The following is a 16763-nucleotide window of genomic DNA, read 5'->3' as shown; positions in this document are numbered from 1 at the left end:
TTTTAGAAATTCAAAATTTTACATATAAATTTTAAAAATTTTAGTCTAATTTATATAAAAAAATATTTTTTAAATATTGAAACTATAGTTTAACCCTTGCAACAAAAAAATATTGGCTTTAACCCTGCTTGAAGCATCTAGAAAAATGCAATTTCTAGTGCAGGATAATTATGTAAAAAAAAAAAAGAGTCCATACCTTTTTTTCTCAGAGGTTCACAAAATTTTATTTTAGAAACTCATTTGATGGTTTCTATGCAGTAGTGGGTGTTTGGATGACCCCCCAAGGTAAAAAAAATGGTTTTACTTCCAAATCACCATTTTACGAGCAATTGGATGACAAGAAAGTGGGTTTCAATAAATTCTTGGCAAAAATAATTTTTCAGAAGGGAGTGAATAACCTGGCACCCCCAAGTTATTAAAAAAAAAAAAAAAACTGTTTATGTTCTATTATCTAAACGCACAAATCATTTTTCCAAAACTGATTAAAAAAAACTATTTTTCATAAAACTTTTTTTTTAGTGTGCCATCCAAAGTTTGACCATTACGAATAAAATTACAAAATTATGGAAAAAAAAGAACAACAACAACAACGAAAGCAGATCATGAATCTAAAGTTTCTCTTTGGGCGTCCTTCAAAGGACGATGTTTTCAACCTTCAGTCGGTTGAATGCTACTACCACCTCTAATATTATTACGAATGCAAAGGTTAATCTTCTTTTCGAAAGACTTTCAATTATACAAAATACAGCGAAATACCAACAAAAGAAAGTTAAAAGCTTAACCTGGATATATCAATCCAGAATGTAATCCAACTTGAAATCCAAGTTAATCTGTCTACCATTTTGTCATTGCCTTCACGATCAGATCCGAAAATCTGGATCCAGTCTAGCGGGGGAGGAGCCAGGGGTGTGGCGTCAAGGGCAACGGCCCTCCCTTAAAAAAAAAAATTTTGAAAAAATTCATTTATCCTACATAAAACTTGTGCAAAATGATATTTCGACTCATGTCAAATTTTTAAAAGTATGCCATAGTTCGAGAGAGGATGAAGCCCCCTCCTTCTCCTGCCTTCCTCAGGTGCCAAGGTTGTATGCCTCAACTTGTGCATGACTGTTTATTCTTACCTACAGCACAAGAGGAGAGCAACCTTGCCACTTAAACTAAGGACCAGGCGCCTACTGACCACTGACCCGACCTAGTCGCACTACACTGCTTAGAGTGCTGCAGTCAAGTTGGACTAGTCAACTGAAACTCAGCTCCAGCCCGGGCAGTCTCAGCTCAAGCTCGACTTAAGTTCAAGTTCAAGCTCAAAATTATTTGCCCAAGCTTAACCCGGCTTGGGTTTAAGAAAGCTCGAGTTGGCTGAACCTTGTACAAAGGTTCACTTAAACAAACTGCGACCATGAGTCTTGAACCAGAGCCTCTTCCTAAATAAAGAAACGGCACTCGTTCAACTCATCATTTCTCATGGCAATGTGGAGAAACATATGTTGCAGACGCATATTCAGGAGCTTGGTCAAACTCAATGGAACTGAGCCTGCATAGCTCGAGCTTGGTTCATATCACTAGGTGGTATCACTGTTAAGCATGTTCTGGACTTATATAATGAATGAGTTGAACTTGAGCCAGGCTTATATCAGTTGAGCTCGAGTTCCTCGACTCGTTCTCGAAGGCTAAATAATAGCTAAGGAAGCAACCTAGTTTCGTTGGTCAAGCATGTAGCTCATGCGGGCTAAATAAAAAGACCATATTTCAGATTGCTTATCAGGAAATCTGATTCATGTCTAGGCAAGAAAACGTTACTTTGTCTGATTGTTGTTATACTTCTGGAGCACAACCCGGATAGAATATGTCAAGCAACAGACCGGATTTTTTATTTTGCTCTATGCTTTTGAAATACTTACGAAATGAGCATCTTAGGCAGTTTCAAGATACCAATTTGTATTATGAAAATACGTTGTTTTGTATGTTTGAAGACAACACCAAATTATGTTTTGCCCAGCAACTTATATTCGACAGAATTATGAAAAATGGTCAGGCTGCCTCAAGGAGAATATCCTAATTTGTCGGGTTGTGTGTTTGTGAAAAGATGGATCTCTAGTTCGCGACTCATGGCCTTCATGGACACTATATTTTGTCTCTTAAGTGGCAAAGTGTAGTAAGTAAATTGAAAGGTGCACCATTGCTTCGACCTCATAGGTAAGGAGAATGGGGTCACCTTTAGGTTTTTCGTTTTTCATATGATGAGTTGTTATCTTTTTAGGCAGAAAAATGGCTAAGTTAAACGAGTCAGCAATTCAGTTGAATCGGTTACAAATCTTGGGAATGGTGGCACTTCCATTTCGCCAACTGCGTGCTCAAACCAGCTTGAACCACATCTGCTCTGATAAAATCACCGTTGATCCTAAAAATGGTGAAGCCAATTCTGAAACCGTGCTTAATCCAACAGCTGGCTATACGAATGGTGTACCCCATTCTTCTTACCTGACGCACTTCCTCACTACCACATCTGATTTAAGGCGAAGGAGGGCATCCTCCTTGATGGTTAGCCTACAAAAATTACAAGGAAAAGTTCCTCACAAGCAACGCCAGAAGCAAACCTTTCGTTTGGACATAATCCATGAATTTTCGCGAGAATCTCTACTCTTTCTTTAGCATCTGAGAAGCCGATCACACTTTGCCCCGACTTTCTTATTGGAAGGATCCCTCATGTTATTGAAATGTTTTACCAGGGAAAGTAAGGCAGCCAATATGAAAGGCCTGTAGTCACTTAGGCCGCACCTGGCACCATATGAACGACGGTAACGGCCTTCACCGCAGATGATTTCACTGCGACGATAGAGTTGCACTTTATGACACCAATTGGCGCGACCTGTTCAGCACTCTTCACGAGGTGACCACAAGAACTTATCATATCAGGCGAAAGTGGTTTAGACAGTTTTATGGCAGACCAGGAAGAAACGAGAAGCCCATGTGAGAGGACATGTAAAATTGGAGTAATCAGGTGAAAAAGGCCGTCCTGTACTTTCGCATGAGGCCATAACTAGTATTCCGGATTCTTGCAGGTCTGCAATAAATACTTTTGAAAACAACCGAATCACTTAAAGGAGATCTAATGCATCTGAAACAATCTCAAAGACAAACCAGCAGCCCCCCACCCTCTCTAAAACACACGGATCAACTAGGATTGACCACGTCATTTTGGAGGTCGACGGGGGAACGCCAGGCTGAGACTTGGCCATCTCGTCAGCGTGCATCTTATACTGTATAAAAACACAACCACGAAACAAGGTGAAGGCAACACTGGACATAATAATGTCAAAATTCAACTCCCATAGTTAACATATATGACTCCATCAAAAAAGAATGCGGACAAGTCGTTCATGTGAGAAACCCAAACAAAAGCAGCAGAGGCTCGCAAAAGCAACAGCGGAATGAAAGACTCCTCATCGCTTCTTTGACACACCAACAGTCTTCCCGCGACGGCCGGTTGTCTTGGTGTGCTGCCCACGGACACGGAGGCCCCAGTAGTGACGAAGACCACGGTGGTTCCTGGTGAAACCAAAGAGAGAAAATAAAGTAAACATCTCAGGGACTAAATATCCCCACTGTGAAAAACAAAATTAGAAGCAAGAATATCAGAAAAAAAATCGTCAAAATAACATACAGATTCCAAATGAAGATGTGGTTAGGTTTTTCGAAATTTAAATGAAAAATAATGTACAAACACCACCTTAGCAAGAAAGAACAAGCACGCATCCTTGCTTTAGTCAAGGGACGATGGTAATTGTTCTATGCCCGCAACGGAACCGAACAGCAACAGAAATAGGCATGACGGTTCTTTTAAAAGGCAATTAACAAACATTTTCTTGTATCAACTTTCAGGACAATCACCAGGCATGGTTTTCCAAATTTCTTTTCGATGGGAAGCAGAACGCAATCCCTTACAATAAATTAAAGTTTAAAGCTTGTATTGTTACAAGCAGCATGCTGGAATAGAAAAAGCTTAGGTTTCTCCACAAGACCCCGTCGCTGGACTGTAATGAATTTGAATTTGGGGTAGTACCTAGAATTAAAACATGATAAGAACATGTAAAATTTTTCAGGCTACCGCAGGCAATATAGGCTGGGTGAAATAGAACTCTTGCACATAGATTAATGGCAAGACTCTTTGGATCAGCCATGAAAATAGTATCACAATTTGCGGATGACAATGTGCTTGTGTGTGCACGAACTAATGCACAAGATGTGAACACGAGCAGAGTTAAAGCCCAAGTAGGCAGGAAAAAAGTTGAGACAAGTGTCACAAATATAGCATTTTATTTGAAAAAACGCACAATACGTCAAATATAAGTCAGCTGTACAAAACGTCAAGAAAAGTCTTTCTCAAAGAGACGTCAGAAAACAAAAAAACACGAAACAGAAGAGAGGGAGAGAGATAATGGAGATTAATTATTAATAAAGAGAGAAATAGATTACAGAAAACTGGATGCAATAAAGAAGAGAGGGAGAGAGAGTCCAGCGGTTCATAAGAAACCCCTAACCCATAAGTCCATAACCCATTGCATTAACTCCTTCATTAACTCAGCCTTCATATCATGCTTCTGAATAAATTAGGTCTAGCATAAAGACCAAACAAATTCATTATTTTGTAAAACTTACACATGGCTATATTTTTACCTTATTTTTATAATTTTTTAATTTATTAAAAATTTTGCAGAGATATATACTTTTGCCATATTATACCCAAGAAATAACTCGCAATGTACACTATATATATATATATATATATATATATATATGTGACAATGAGTCAAACTAAGCTCACCCCCAATTTCGGCTCAAGCTCAAGTCCAACTCAATTCAGGCTTGAACCTACGAGCTCAAACAAGCTCATGGTAACTCAAATTCAGATTCATTAAGCTCGAGTGTACTCCAGCCCTAAGCTTCACTTAATGCCATCAACCGAGATGAGTCCAGTCAACTGAAAAAGAAAATATTTATCTTTGGGAATAGGTGATCCATGACCATCCGATTGGAATGGAAACACTTGGTATAGAAGTTACTATAGACCCGTTAATATGGTACGTAAATGGGCTAATATATATGCATTCTTTTATTATACAAGCTTACCCTCACTTAGCGGGTCGAGTTCACTGTAGCACTAACTCGATCCATTGGGCTTTGCCACCTAGTCCGGCACTTTCAACTACATAACGATTAAGTTTAAAAAACCAGCTGATCACAACATAGTAGCAGCAATTGACAATGCTTGGCTCTGAGAGCCAGCAACCCAGAATAAGAACATTTTGATTGATAAAAAAAGGTAATATACAGCTTACAAACAACAGAAGCTTTCAAACCAATATAGTAAGTAGAAGATGTACCTTTCGAACAAGCTAAAGCTTTTCACAGCTAGAAAAGGGAATGGCTTTCAGAAAGGAATTGATCTCAGTCCGGGAAACTCAAAACAAAATATCAGCTTAGAAAGCAATTTTGTTTTGCCTTTATGGACTGTTAAAGAAAAAAGCCTCTTTTTCGTTCTTCAAATCACACATATGTGCCCAGTTTTGAGAAGGAAAACGTGCAAGACCTACTCAATGCGAATTAGGTTAGTCTACTGCATTATTTTCTTTACCTAAAATCATATGTAGAGCAACAGACAGGGATAAGGAAGCTTAAGTGAAGCAAACGAATGTAATTGTAACCAATACATACATGTGCATAAACAAAGAGAATGAGTACAAGGTCTAGAAAAGGAGTATACCTGATCTTCTTCAAACGCTCTAAATCATCCCTCAGTTTCATGTCCAACGCATTTGAAACAACCTGAGAGTACCTCCCGTCTTTGTAATCCTTCTTCCTGTTGAGAAACCAATCTGGGATTTTGAACTGCCGGGGGTTCGCAACAATCGTCATAAGTTGCTCAAGCTCAGCAGCGGACAGTTCACCAGCTCTATATAATCAACAAAAAAGAGACAAATATATCATAAATTGCTATCCATCAGCACATGTTCTAAAGAGAAATCACAGATGATCTCACAAAGTAACTGAAAGGATGTATGGTACCATTCTCATCCAGAGTTCGCAATTTTCCCGACCCAACATACTTTTCCGATATAAGTGGACCGCCTACCCAAGACTAACTTCGCAATAACCCATACCCACATTTCAACAGGCATATCAATTAAACTTTAAAGGGAAAAAATACCCTGCTTGATGAACCTCTGAAAATAAAAACTATTACATTAAGCTTAGGAGGTGAAGGCAATACGCCCAACACAACTAATCTACCCAGAGAATGAAAATCATCGAAAAACTAAGGAAAACGATCTAAAATAATAAAACAAATTAAAGAAGAAAAAGCTACGAAATGCTAGTTCAAAAGAAGATCACGATATCAAAGAACGATAGGAAGACAGAAAATTACATAACAACAAATGCATAATCGATCAGAAAAGAAGAAGAACAACAACAGAAAGGAGGATAGCAGGAACTAACCTCTTGTTCATGTCCACATCAGCTTTCTTGCAGACGATGTTGGCGAACCTGCGCCCGATACCCTTGATGGAGGTGAGAGCGAACATGATCTTCTGCCTCCCATCAACGTTAGTATTCAGGATACGGAGAATGTGCTGGAAATCTTCGTTCGCGATGAGAGACTGCAAAACCCCCAAAAACATAAGGACGATAAAAATAAAAAAGGCAAAAAACAATAAAAGAATTCGAAACTGCTCAGCAAGAAAAAACATAAAAAAGGAGGAGGCTTAACTAGGGCTGTTTAACCAGAAAGAGAGAAAGATGTGGAAGGAAGTAAATCAGGGTTCCCTGATCTGGAAAAGGGGGTTTAAAACAGAAGAAGAAGAAGAAGAAGAAGAAGAAGAGGAAGGACGCTTACCATTGTCGCTCTCTCTCTCTCGCTCTCTCTCTGCTGTGAGACGAAGAAGAAAGGGAGGAGCAGACGGCAGGGTTTTAAAGAGGGGAGAGCGAAGGGGACTCATGAAAACCCTAAAAATGTCATACGTATAAAATACGCCATACGGTTCCAACGAATGGGTCGGACCTTATTCCACCAGATACGATCCGTTCGCTACTTGATCCGACCGTCAGCCATGGTGCTCGAGCTCGGGCTACGGATGTAAACAGTAGGGGCTCACATCAAATTCTCATATAATTGGATCTGGATTTGGACTTCAGTTTAAACTCTAATTCTTAAAACTGAACCCGAATGGACTCGGATCGGCTCTTTATGGAAGTCCAATCAAATATTGGATTAAAAGAAAAAAAAAAAACGCTATGAAGGTAAAATCAATTACTCGTAGAAGTGAATCTTTTTATTTAACATAAAATGAGATTCCTATAAATAACTGAACTGTGCTCATTCCAAAGCTTCACTCGTTTGGTGGAACCATTTGGTCCTCTACAGTGAGCCAGATTTGGGTTGAAGTATCGGGCTTAATACTCGATCAGTTCGACTGGATAAGGCAAGTTTGGTCCAATTACTAATGCAGTTCAGATCTTGTTTGTTGCATGTCATTCAATCAACGTTGCAGATGAATCTAAATAAATGCCAAATGAATCCGAGTAGCCTGCATCTTGTCCATATCCAAATTACAAGTCCGGTCAGGTGAGCTGTATATAGAAGATCTGCAACATCAAATCCACGAAATTCAAGGGTTTCATATTGAGATATCAGTGGCTCAGGCATGACCCAATCCGGGATCTGATTTAAACGAGATTCAAAGAGCTATCCAGATCTGAGTAACGATGCTGAGTATGGTTTGGAAAGCTTCGTGTTGCACCCAAATCCAAACGTGGATTGGTATCAAGATCCAGAGGCTGTGAATAACAGTAGTAATAATAACAATAGTTGATACTTTGGAAAGGGTTCATAGAATATACTGAACTCAGTAAGTATAAGAAGTATTCTGACCGAACATAAGTCAGTTGATCATCTTGGTGAATAATTTATAAAGTTGGTTGTTGTTTTTTTTTTAACTTAAAAAAAAATCAATGTTAACATGATACTATGGATTAACAAAGTTTTTCGAATAACTCATAAATCAATTCATATAGTCATCATATTTACTATCCAGTCGCTCGGCATATTTCTAAAGCGATTTTCCGGATTGTAATCTTAAATTGATATCTATATCAAGGCCAATACCTTCTTAATTTAGGCAGATCTGAGCATCAACTGCTGACCTCCTCTCGTACCTTAAGATTTACCATTAAGAAGGCATATTTAACCTTGCAATGCGGTCCATAACACTCCCAAATTTATACCATTATAAAAAATGACACCTTCTGTCAACTAAACCTAAGTTCTCACCAACCTCAAGTTAGCTTCATGAGATAAAATGACTTAGATAGCTCCAGTATAAACAAATTTCATGTTTACTGGTTCAAATTGGTCTCTTTAACCATATACATTTGTATTCATATGTGTTAAAAATATATATCCAAATTTTATTATTATCTATGTAGAGTCATTTTCTTTTACTAATGACAGAAAGTTGGTCTAGAGAAACTTAGGCGTGCCCAGAAAATCTAATATTTTAATATAATTTCTTAGAAGGCCAAATGGTAATTGGTAACCTCCAACGGACTTGATAGGACTTTTGTTTGGGAGAAGGTGCGGCTGATGCTACAAGACCTCCACAGAGTTAATAGATGACTTGGCAAATCTTTGGACAACTAGCTAACCGGATGCTTCAGTGTCCACAATTAACTGTCAGGATCGACTCAGTTGCTTTCAACAGCGGGACAACACCAGATATTAGGGCAATCAACCATCTCGCCAGAGAGATTCTCAAACAGTATGACACACTTCATGACGGAGAAATTTCACGAATGTCCAAGCACCACCTTCAATTACAAATTAACATCCTTGAAGAACAAGCTATGTTTATTTGGATGCCATTACAGCACAAAATATTAAGAAAACAAACACCAGGTGATCTGTAGTCGGCATTGCAAATTCTTTCAGGGCTCAAAAGTCATGCTCTCGGCTTCTTTCTTGATGGAGTCGAACAGCACGGAGGACAAGTAACGCTCACCGAAGCTGGGGAAGACAGCCTGAAGGAAAGAGAGAAAGTTCAGTAACAGATGTAAACTGCTAGTTCACCGACAAAGTAAACAAGCTTAAACGAGTCGATTCGAGCTTGAGCCGAACAATATATTGGTCAAGCAGACCGAACTCGAGCTCAACTAGGGTTGTGTACAGCCCTAACTGTAGGATTTTCTCATAATTTTACGTTCAAAGGACCAAAATCAGGATACAAATTCCACGATTTGGCGTAACAACCCAAAACATAGCAGTGGTAAAAGTTCCTGCTTGGGCATGGACATATGTGGAAGCAAAGAACACACATACATACATACATACACACACACACGCACACACACACACAGGAAGAGAGAGAGAGAGAGAGAGGCCTATCATGCCTCCGTTGTGTACAGAACTAGCTTGTGCTGTTTTTACTGGAAAAACAGCCAAACATTCAGGATGAGTACATCCTTCTTGCATAGTAAAAGTTTGAGACTTGTTAAAGCAACAAGGGTTGTGTCGCTCATAAACTGCTATTGCATAAGAAAAAAAGGAAAAAGAACTTACAACTATGAGTTTTCCTGCGTTCTCTGGTCGCTTGGCAATTTTAATTGCAGCAGCAGCGGCAGCTCCTGATGATATACCCACCTATTTGTCATCAATATAGCCGAACCAATGTCAGTGCATCAACAAACGAATCAAGCATAAAGAATAAACCGCTGAAAATAGCTAATTATTTGCGTTTTGCAAGATGGTAAGAACGGCCCTAATATAGTTGACAAAACTGGAACACATCAAAGTGCAATTGACTTGTCATCGGAACTCCAACCATTGGAAAATGGACTTACAGTGTACATATTAATCAAGCAAATGCATTATATGTTCCAACAGTAGTTGCAGAATGAGGTACAAGAAATTAACTCACCAGAAGGCCTTCTTTCAAAGCAAGCAGTTTTGCAGTTTCAATAGCTTCTTCACTTGATATCTGAAAAACGAAACAAACATTCGATCATATTGTGAAAACAAATCTGGATTGTTCAATACGGCAGAATGGTAAGGCAGTGCTTCTAACACATGAAACAAGAAGATACAGAGTAGGAGTGAAACTGATGATGTGAGAATATGTCAACTGATTCAATGTTTCTTCAGAAAACAAAAGTTCCATTTTGAAATTATTTTTTGCTCAAAACTGCCAGTAATGTACCTATGTATAATAAAGATGTTTAGCTCATTCTTTTCAGACTTGCTTGGAACAATAACTACTACTATTGACATCATATGAAAACAATAAAAGTAACCAAGATGAGTAAGATCCAAAAAAACTAAAGGGAAAGCAACAGATAGGGTTGATCTTCAAGCCAAATTACAGAGCCAGAGACAAAGATTTACCTGAACAACTTCATCAACAATATTGACTTCCAAAACCCCTGGAATAAATCCGGCACCAATTCCTTGGATCTTATGTGGACCTAAAACATTTTGGCGAATAGCATTACACGAAGGCTAAAAGGATCACATAACAACAAGATATGCAGTCATTTCAAGGAATGAACAAAGTCGGACACTGGAATATGACTGCTCCAGTTGAAATCCACACGATGTCTCTACCATAAAGGGAGTTACAATTTGCTCTTGGCCATTTACAGCATATGGCCTCAAAATATATCGTTTATTCAAATGCCTATTTACAGCATATGGCCTCAAAATATATCGTTTATTCAATGTCTATCTTTCTTATGATGAATATACTAAAGCAGCAGATGCATGGGAGGAAAAAATCAAATAAACAAGATCATACATCATCCTTCTAAGCCCTGCACACCCTGGTTTCCACCATCTGCCCTCTTAAGACCATGCATGCATTTGCCTACAAACTCACCAAACCATTGTTGCTGTCTTCTATTAATCAAATTTACCTTCTGGCTTTCTAAGTAGTAAATTGTTACATCAACATCTCTAAATATATTTATCACACAAAAGGTAACACGCTGGATTTTGTGAGACCATCTCACAAAGAGATCATCAATACACCTCCCTGAAAGATAAAAAATTGCTTCCTCATTGAAAGCATGAGTCATCATCCATTCATGCTAGAGGGAAAATGCAGTGGTAACAAGAACGGGAGAGCTTGAATGAAACTAGTGCCTGTGACAACTCAAGGCTGATGCTTGAGATTCGTAGAGTACTTCTCCAGGAAATTAATCTTCTTCTGTTTCATACTTAATCTTCGTAATGAGAAAAATAACTTATTATACATCTGCTTTTATGATTCTGAACATGTCGACCAATTAACCACAAATTATAATAACTGCATGTGACCAGCCATGTGAATGCCCTCACACATTAAATACCCATTCAAGTGCACATCTTAAGGGGTCATGAGATGACACTGAAACAGTTTGGTGAGCTTTTTCTGAAAAAAGTTTCTAGGAAAAGAAGTCGTACCTGATAGTTGGAAGTGAAATTTTGGCAAAGCCGTAAAATTCAATTGTCAGATGTAAAAATTCTCAAAAAATATTTTCACTGCTTTAGTAAGAATAAGTTTGTCTAAAAGTTACATTTCATAGGAAAAAATAATTGCTATTAAACAAACCCTAAATCAACAAATAGAATTGTAAAGCAAGACATGCTACCAGCTACAAATGCTTACCTGGTTTTCCTCCAGACAAAATAGCGCTTTCTTGTGGTTCTATACCATAGACCTGAAGCATACAACAGAACCACAGAAATTGAGTAGCTTCAGTTATTAATATCATCAAACATTCAGCTTAAAATATCAAGCATTGAACTCAATATGAGTGCATGCGAACCTTTAAATTAGGATTCTTTTCCTTAAGATATCGTCCAGTACCCGTAATGGTACCGCCAGTTCCAATTCCAGCGACAAAAGCATCAACTTTACCAGAACAGCCTTTCCAGATCTCAGGTCCAGTTGTCTCATAGTGAACCTATATGGTTGCCAACCTTTTGGTTATCACCAGAAACAATCTACATAAAGTTTTTTGTTAAAAGATATCTCAATTCTGTACCTTCGGGTTAGCGGGATTCTCAAATTGTTGAAGCATATAAGCATCGGGAGTCTTGTCTAGCAACTCTTCAGCTTTCTGAACAGCACCTTTCATGCCTTTAGCTGGGTCTGTGAGAACAAGTTCAGCTCCAAAGGCCCGGAGGATAGTTCTTCTCTCAAGACTCATAGAAGAAGGCATGGTGATTATGAGCCTGTAGCCTTTGGCTGCCGCAATGAATGCTAATCCAATACCAGTGTTGCCACTAGTAGGCTCGATCAGGACACTCTTCAGCATTCAAGAAAACACAAAGAATGAACACGTCACACACACACACACACACACACACACACACAGCGATAGAGAGAGAGAGCTAGCTAAAACCCCAAACATGGCACCTTAACCAGAACTGAAAGCAGGAAGCGTAAGCAAGAGAAATATTCCATGCTATGTTGACTGAAAAGTTAAATCCAAGGTCGAGAGATAAGAAAATCAAGTAAACATATTCTGCAACGAATACTTATGTAAAGATTGATTCAAACAATGCAACTAGAGGGATCAACTAGCAAGATACAATGACAGGGATGAGGCCCTAAGAATCAAAGTCATCAAATGCCGATATTTCATCAAGGCAATTTCTTACGATTATGTTATAAATCTTTATCTCAGAGATATCTAAGAAAAATCTGGACCTTTGAAGGAAGTAAAACAACAAAGAGAGAGAAAAAAAAGAAAGGAAAATCGTTTCCTGTTTGTTTACATGGCAAAATGCAATAACAATAACAAAATTGTCAAAAAGTTGAGAAAGATAGAGAAAACTACCAGCAAAAGTGTTTGTATAAGTGACACTTTTTCAAACATGGTTCATAAAAGCCTTGCAGAATTTTGCAGAAATTGCTCACTATGTCTGATGCTCACGCAACAAGGCAATTTACAGAGACCGAGATTAGATGAAACAAGAAAAAATTACCAACCTTTCCAGGAGTTATAAAGCCCTTCTCTTCCGCATCAGCGATCATACTGTATCCGATCCTGGAAAAGCAAATCCAAACACTCTGAGTACGGGATGTGGAGTTAAGAAGAAAAGGTAGCTGAAGAATTTATATATTCATCTTCATACCTATCCTTGACACTAGAGCAAGGCTCCATCATCTCCAGCTTAGCAGCAATGCGAGCAACACAACCCTCTGTAATATTGTTGAGATATACTAATGGAGTTTTGCCAATCAACTGCTCAAATCAGAATAAATAATTAGCATAGTTCACAAAAGCCATAAAGGAAACTGACGATTCTTCAAATGGAGACTTGAATAGGAAGGATCACCTCAGTGACATCGTGTGCGATTCCAGGAATGTCTTCCGCCATCTTCAGACTGTAAAGAAACAACAGAAAACAGAGATAGGCCTTAATTCTCCCAAACGCCACAGGTACTTATAAATGCAAACGTTGATGATAATGGCAGCATGTTTAATACTGAATCGACGGAGCGATTTCTTTACTTTCACATAAAATATTGTAAAGATTTACTCAAACAGCCAGAAAAAGCTTCGCATTCTTCGATCAACTTTATAAAAGGGGGCGTGAAAAAGGGGGGGGGGGGGGGGGGGGGAATGTGGATCATAACAAAATAAATGACAATTAATTACTTCTTCAAAGAGCAATTTTCTCCGCTAAAACATAGATAGTACGATAAAAGTACCGTTAAAAAATAAAATGAGGTAACGAAAAAAAAAAATCTCCAGCCGAAAAATCCACCGTAGATTAACGAGAACTCCAGTAAAACTGTAAAACTATCGAAAGAAGCACCGCAATGTCTTCATTTCTTAGAATACCGAACGCGAAGTGTCCAGGATCGTCAAAATACCACAGAAGTTAGTTCCTTCGAGTGATAAAAGAGGAAAACGCAAGCCATTATCGCCCGGAAGTTCTCCGGAAGAGAACCAAAAAGCTTCTACAATTATACAATCGCAAAAAAGGTAGCAATTTCGTAAAAATTCAGAACTTTCATTTACATAGAAAAGCATCATCCATTCATAACGACTCGCTCTTTCACTCTCTCTCTTTCTCCCTCTCTGCCTACTAACCGGGAAAGAGAAAGGGCAAAAATTCTCTCACTGGCCTGAAAAGAGCACTAGAAAATGGAAAGCTACATCATAGAGTAACAAAGTTTCTCGCAATTCTTTTACCGATCTTCTCTTTGGCTGAAGGCTGCAACTCTTCACACTGAGATGGACGAAGCGAGCGAAGGAGTTGTGATTCGGAAGGCGCAGAGAAGGTACTCTACTTCCCCATTTTATAGCGGCCGACGAGAGGCGTGCGATTTTTAAACTCATTTTATAACCCAACCCAAAAATGAATAGAAAATCTCTTCCCCTCTCTCTCTCTCCTTCTCCCAGTTTCTCTTTCTAGATTTTTTTTTTTATTCGGAAGTGTTTGACCCGGAGAGTTGCAAAAAAGGAGGAGACGAGGGGCGGCACTCTATCAATTTTGCAAAACACGACGTCATTATGATAAAAATTCCGGAAGCCCCTCAGGTTGATTCGAATCTTCGTTTTAAATATATTATATTACATTAATGTTCTTTTAACTTTTTCGTGGAAGCCGAATTATAGCTTCAAAACTTAACTTTATTAAGAGTTAAAATATGTTTTTTTCAATTTTTTTATAAATTAAATTAAAATTTAAATTTATATATCAATCACTTATCCAAGATTTCCCAATTATAGCTTCAAAACTTTATTAAGAGTTATTTTTTTTTTCAAAATTCTTTTATAAATTAAATTAAAAATTTTAAAATTTATATATCAATCACTTATCCAAGATTTTTATATGTTAAATTTGGAGACAAAGAAATACGAGTTAAGGCATTTTGAAAAATTATTTTACAGGAATTTGTACCACAATGGCGGCTTAAGAAAGGGACTCACACGATAAAATGAGAAATATATAATAAGGAGACAAAAAGTCTCCTACATACAAAAGCAATTGGCAAAAACAAAAGCAAAAAGATGAAATATACAATACAATGCACAATGAAATAAGAAAGGTATGAATAGAGAGGAAAGAAAGAGCGGCACCGTCACCCAACCGCAGACGGACCATGGCGCCTTAGCTGAATGACAAACTGGACATCCCCTGCACAAGACAAGCCATATAATCTGACGAAGAGAATGTGTCCCTGAAGACCTTGTTGTTGCGCTCTTCTCAAATGCGTCACCAAGTTGAAATGAACCACAACCTCCAAACACGACCCGAAGAAGCAGACAAGTGGAGAGAAGGACAAAAGAGGAAGAAGAATGCCTGTTGATCAGATAGGTCTAAAGTCTGTCCAATATTTTTTACTTAATTTCAGAAAAAGGGTTTAATGTTTTCTCCATTGATCGAAAGCTGATGCTAGGGGCCGAACATTTAAGCCAGTGCTATATGATGCAGCTTGCATGTTAGGCACATACGATAAAGCGTCGTGCTATGTTGAATTAGCTGTCCTTGTGAACTTTCAAAGACAAAGACATAAAACTTCAAAACATCACTTTTTCCAAACCAACCCATTTGACTAAGTTTTAATTGTTAGGAAAACTACAACCCACATTAAGACATTTTATGAATAAGATAATTTTAGCTACTATAGTGCAAGTTGCTCAGCCAATTCACTTTTTTTTTTTCTTTTGAAAACAGCAGCAGCTTCATAGATTGGGGAATGGGTCAATATTTGATTTATTTTCTTCAACTTGACGCTCTTCACATTTTTTTTTCTTTAGATCGTAAAAGTTTCAAAATTGAATCTCTCGCTGTATGACAAAAGCAAGATGTCCTTATTAGATTTCGTACCCGGTCGCCTAAGCTATATAATTGGAGTTGTAGCCCTCTTCTTTTATTGGTTGTGACCAAATGAATTCAGAGACTTGGAGTAATTTCTACTGAAATAATAAATTAACGATTATCGTGAATTGTTAAGCTTGCCACATGCCATCTTTTGTTTTATTTATTTTATTTTATTTTTTCCAAACAAATAAATCTTCACTATATACTAAACTGTAGAAGCTGTTGAACTTATCAGTTATTAATAAAAAACCTGCTTAAGTTCTTAAATTTTACATTCAACTGACGTACTCACTTTTAATATATATATATATATATATATATATATATATGTGTGTGTGTTAGTGATTGGTAGAAACCAGAACCAAACCCTTTAAATATAATATTTAAAGTATTTTTTTTTAAATCTAACGTTACCAATATAATCTTAAGAACAAGTTGATGCAATATATATCTTAAGTTGATCATCTTCTGGGTTTTAATAATGTTTTTTATAATAGAAAAAAATGAATGGCTCTCATAGCATCAACATTTTGACGATAGAAAAATCAATATTTTTCATAAAAATGACTTTGGATTCAAGGCAACGTTTTATATCAAAATAATTTCTACAAATATATTAAGATGTTTATGTCTTATTCAAAATAAACTTTTAGTGACCTAAGTATCTTAGCTTTTATCAATCTCTCCCTCCCTTCCTCCCTCCATATCTCTCTCTCTCTCTCTCTCTCTCTATATATATATATATATATATATGCGTGGGTGTGAGATGCAAAGCACATAATGCAGTCTGCACCCAACTGGTTGGCCACAGGCATGGTAGTCCACCCAACTGCTGTAAACTGGTCGGGATTCTGTTTCCATCTCGGGTTTAACAAATCCAAGCTATTGG

The 16763-nt window shown here is 37.7% G+C and overlaps 2 protein-coding genes across 2 annotated transcripts; both read right to left on the bottom strand.

The window, feature by feature from the left end:
* Positions 1 to 3289: 3289 nt before the first annotated feature.
* LOC116246403 (40S ribosomal protein S18) lies at positions 3290 to 7048 on the bottom strand. The gene is made up of 4 exons (XM_031618270.2): positions 6896 to 7048; positions 6499 to 6659; positions 5765 to 5953; positions 3290 to 3549 (listed from the first exon to the last, which is right to left on the bottom strand). Exons 1-4 carry the CDS (start codon positions 6896 to 6898, stop codon positions 3444 to 3446), a joined length of 459 nt encoding a protein of 152 aa, XP_031474130.1. The 5' UTR covers positions 6899 to 7048; the 3' UTR covers positions 3290 to 3443.
* A 1783-nt stretch (positions 7049 to 8831) lies between these two features.
* Positions 8832 to 14391, bottom strand: LOC116261534 (cysteine synthase). The gene is made up of 11 exons (XM_031640342.2): positions 14239 to 14391; positions 13376 to 13424; positions 13172 to 13281; positions 13026 to 13083; positions 12076 to 12339; positions 11857 to 11994; positions 11697 to 11748; positions 10436 to 10515; positions 9972 to 10031; positions 9614 to 9694; positions 8832 to 9075 (listed from the first exon to the last, which is right to left on the bottom strand). The coding sequence occupies exons 2-11, from the start codon at positions 13415 to 13417 to the stop codon at positions 8983 to 8985; spliced, it is 978 nt and encodes a 325-aa protein (XP_031496202.1). The 5' UTR covers positions 13418 to 13424; positions 14239 to 14391; the 3' UTR covers positions 8832 to 8982.
* Between the last annotated feature and the right edge of the window lie 2372 nt (positions 14392 to 16763).

This window comes from Nymphaea colorata, chromosome 1 (genome assembly GCF_008831285.2).
Source record: "Nymphaea colorata isolate Beijing-Zhang1983 chromosome 1, ASM883128v2, whole genome shotgun sequence".
NCBI lineage: Eukaryota > Viridiplantae > Streptophyta > Magnoliopsida > Nymphaeales > Nymphaeaceae > Nymphaea > Nymphaea colorata.
The sequence above is the reverse complement of the archived record's forward strand: the minus strand, read 5'-3'. Positions and strand labels throughout refer to the sequence as shown.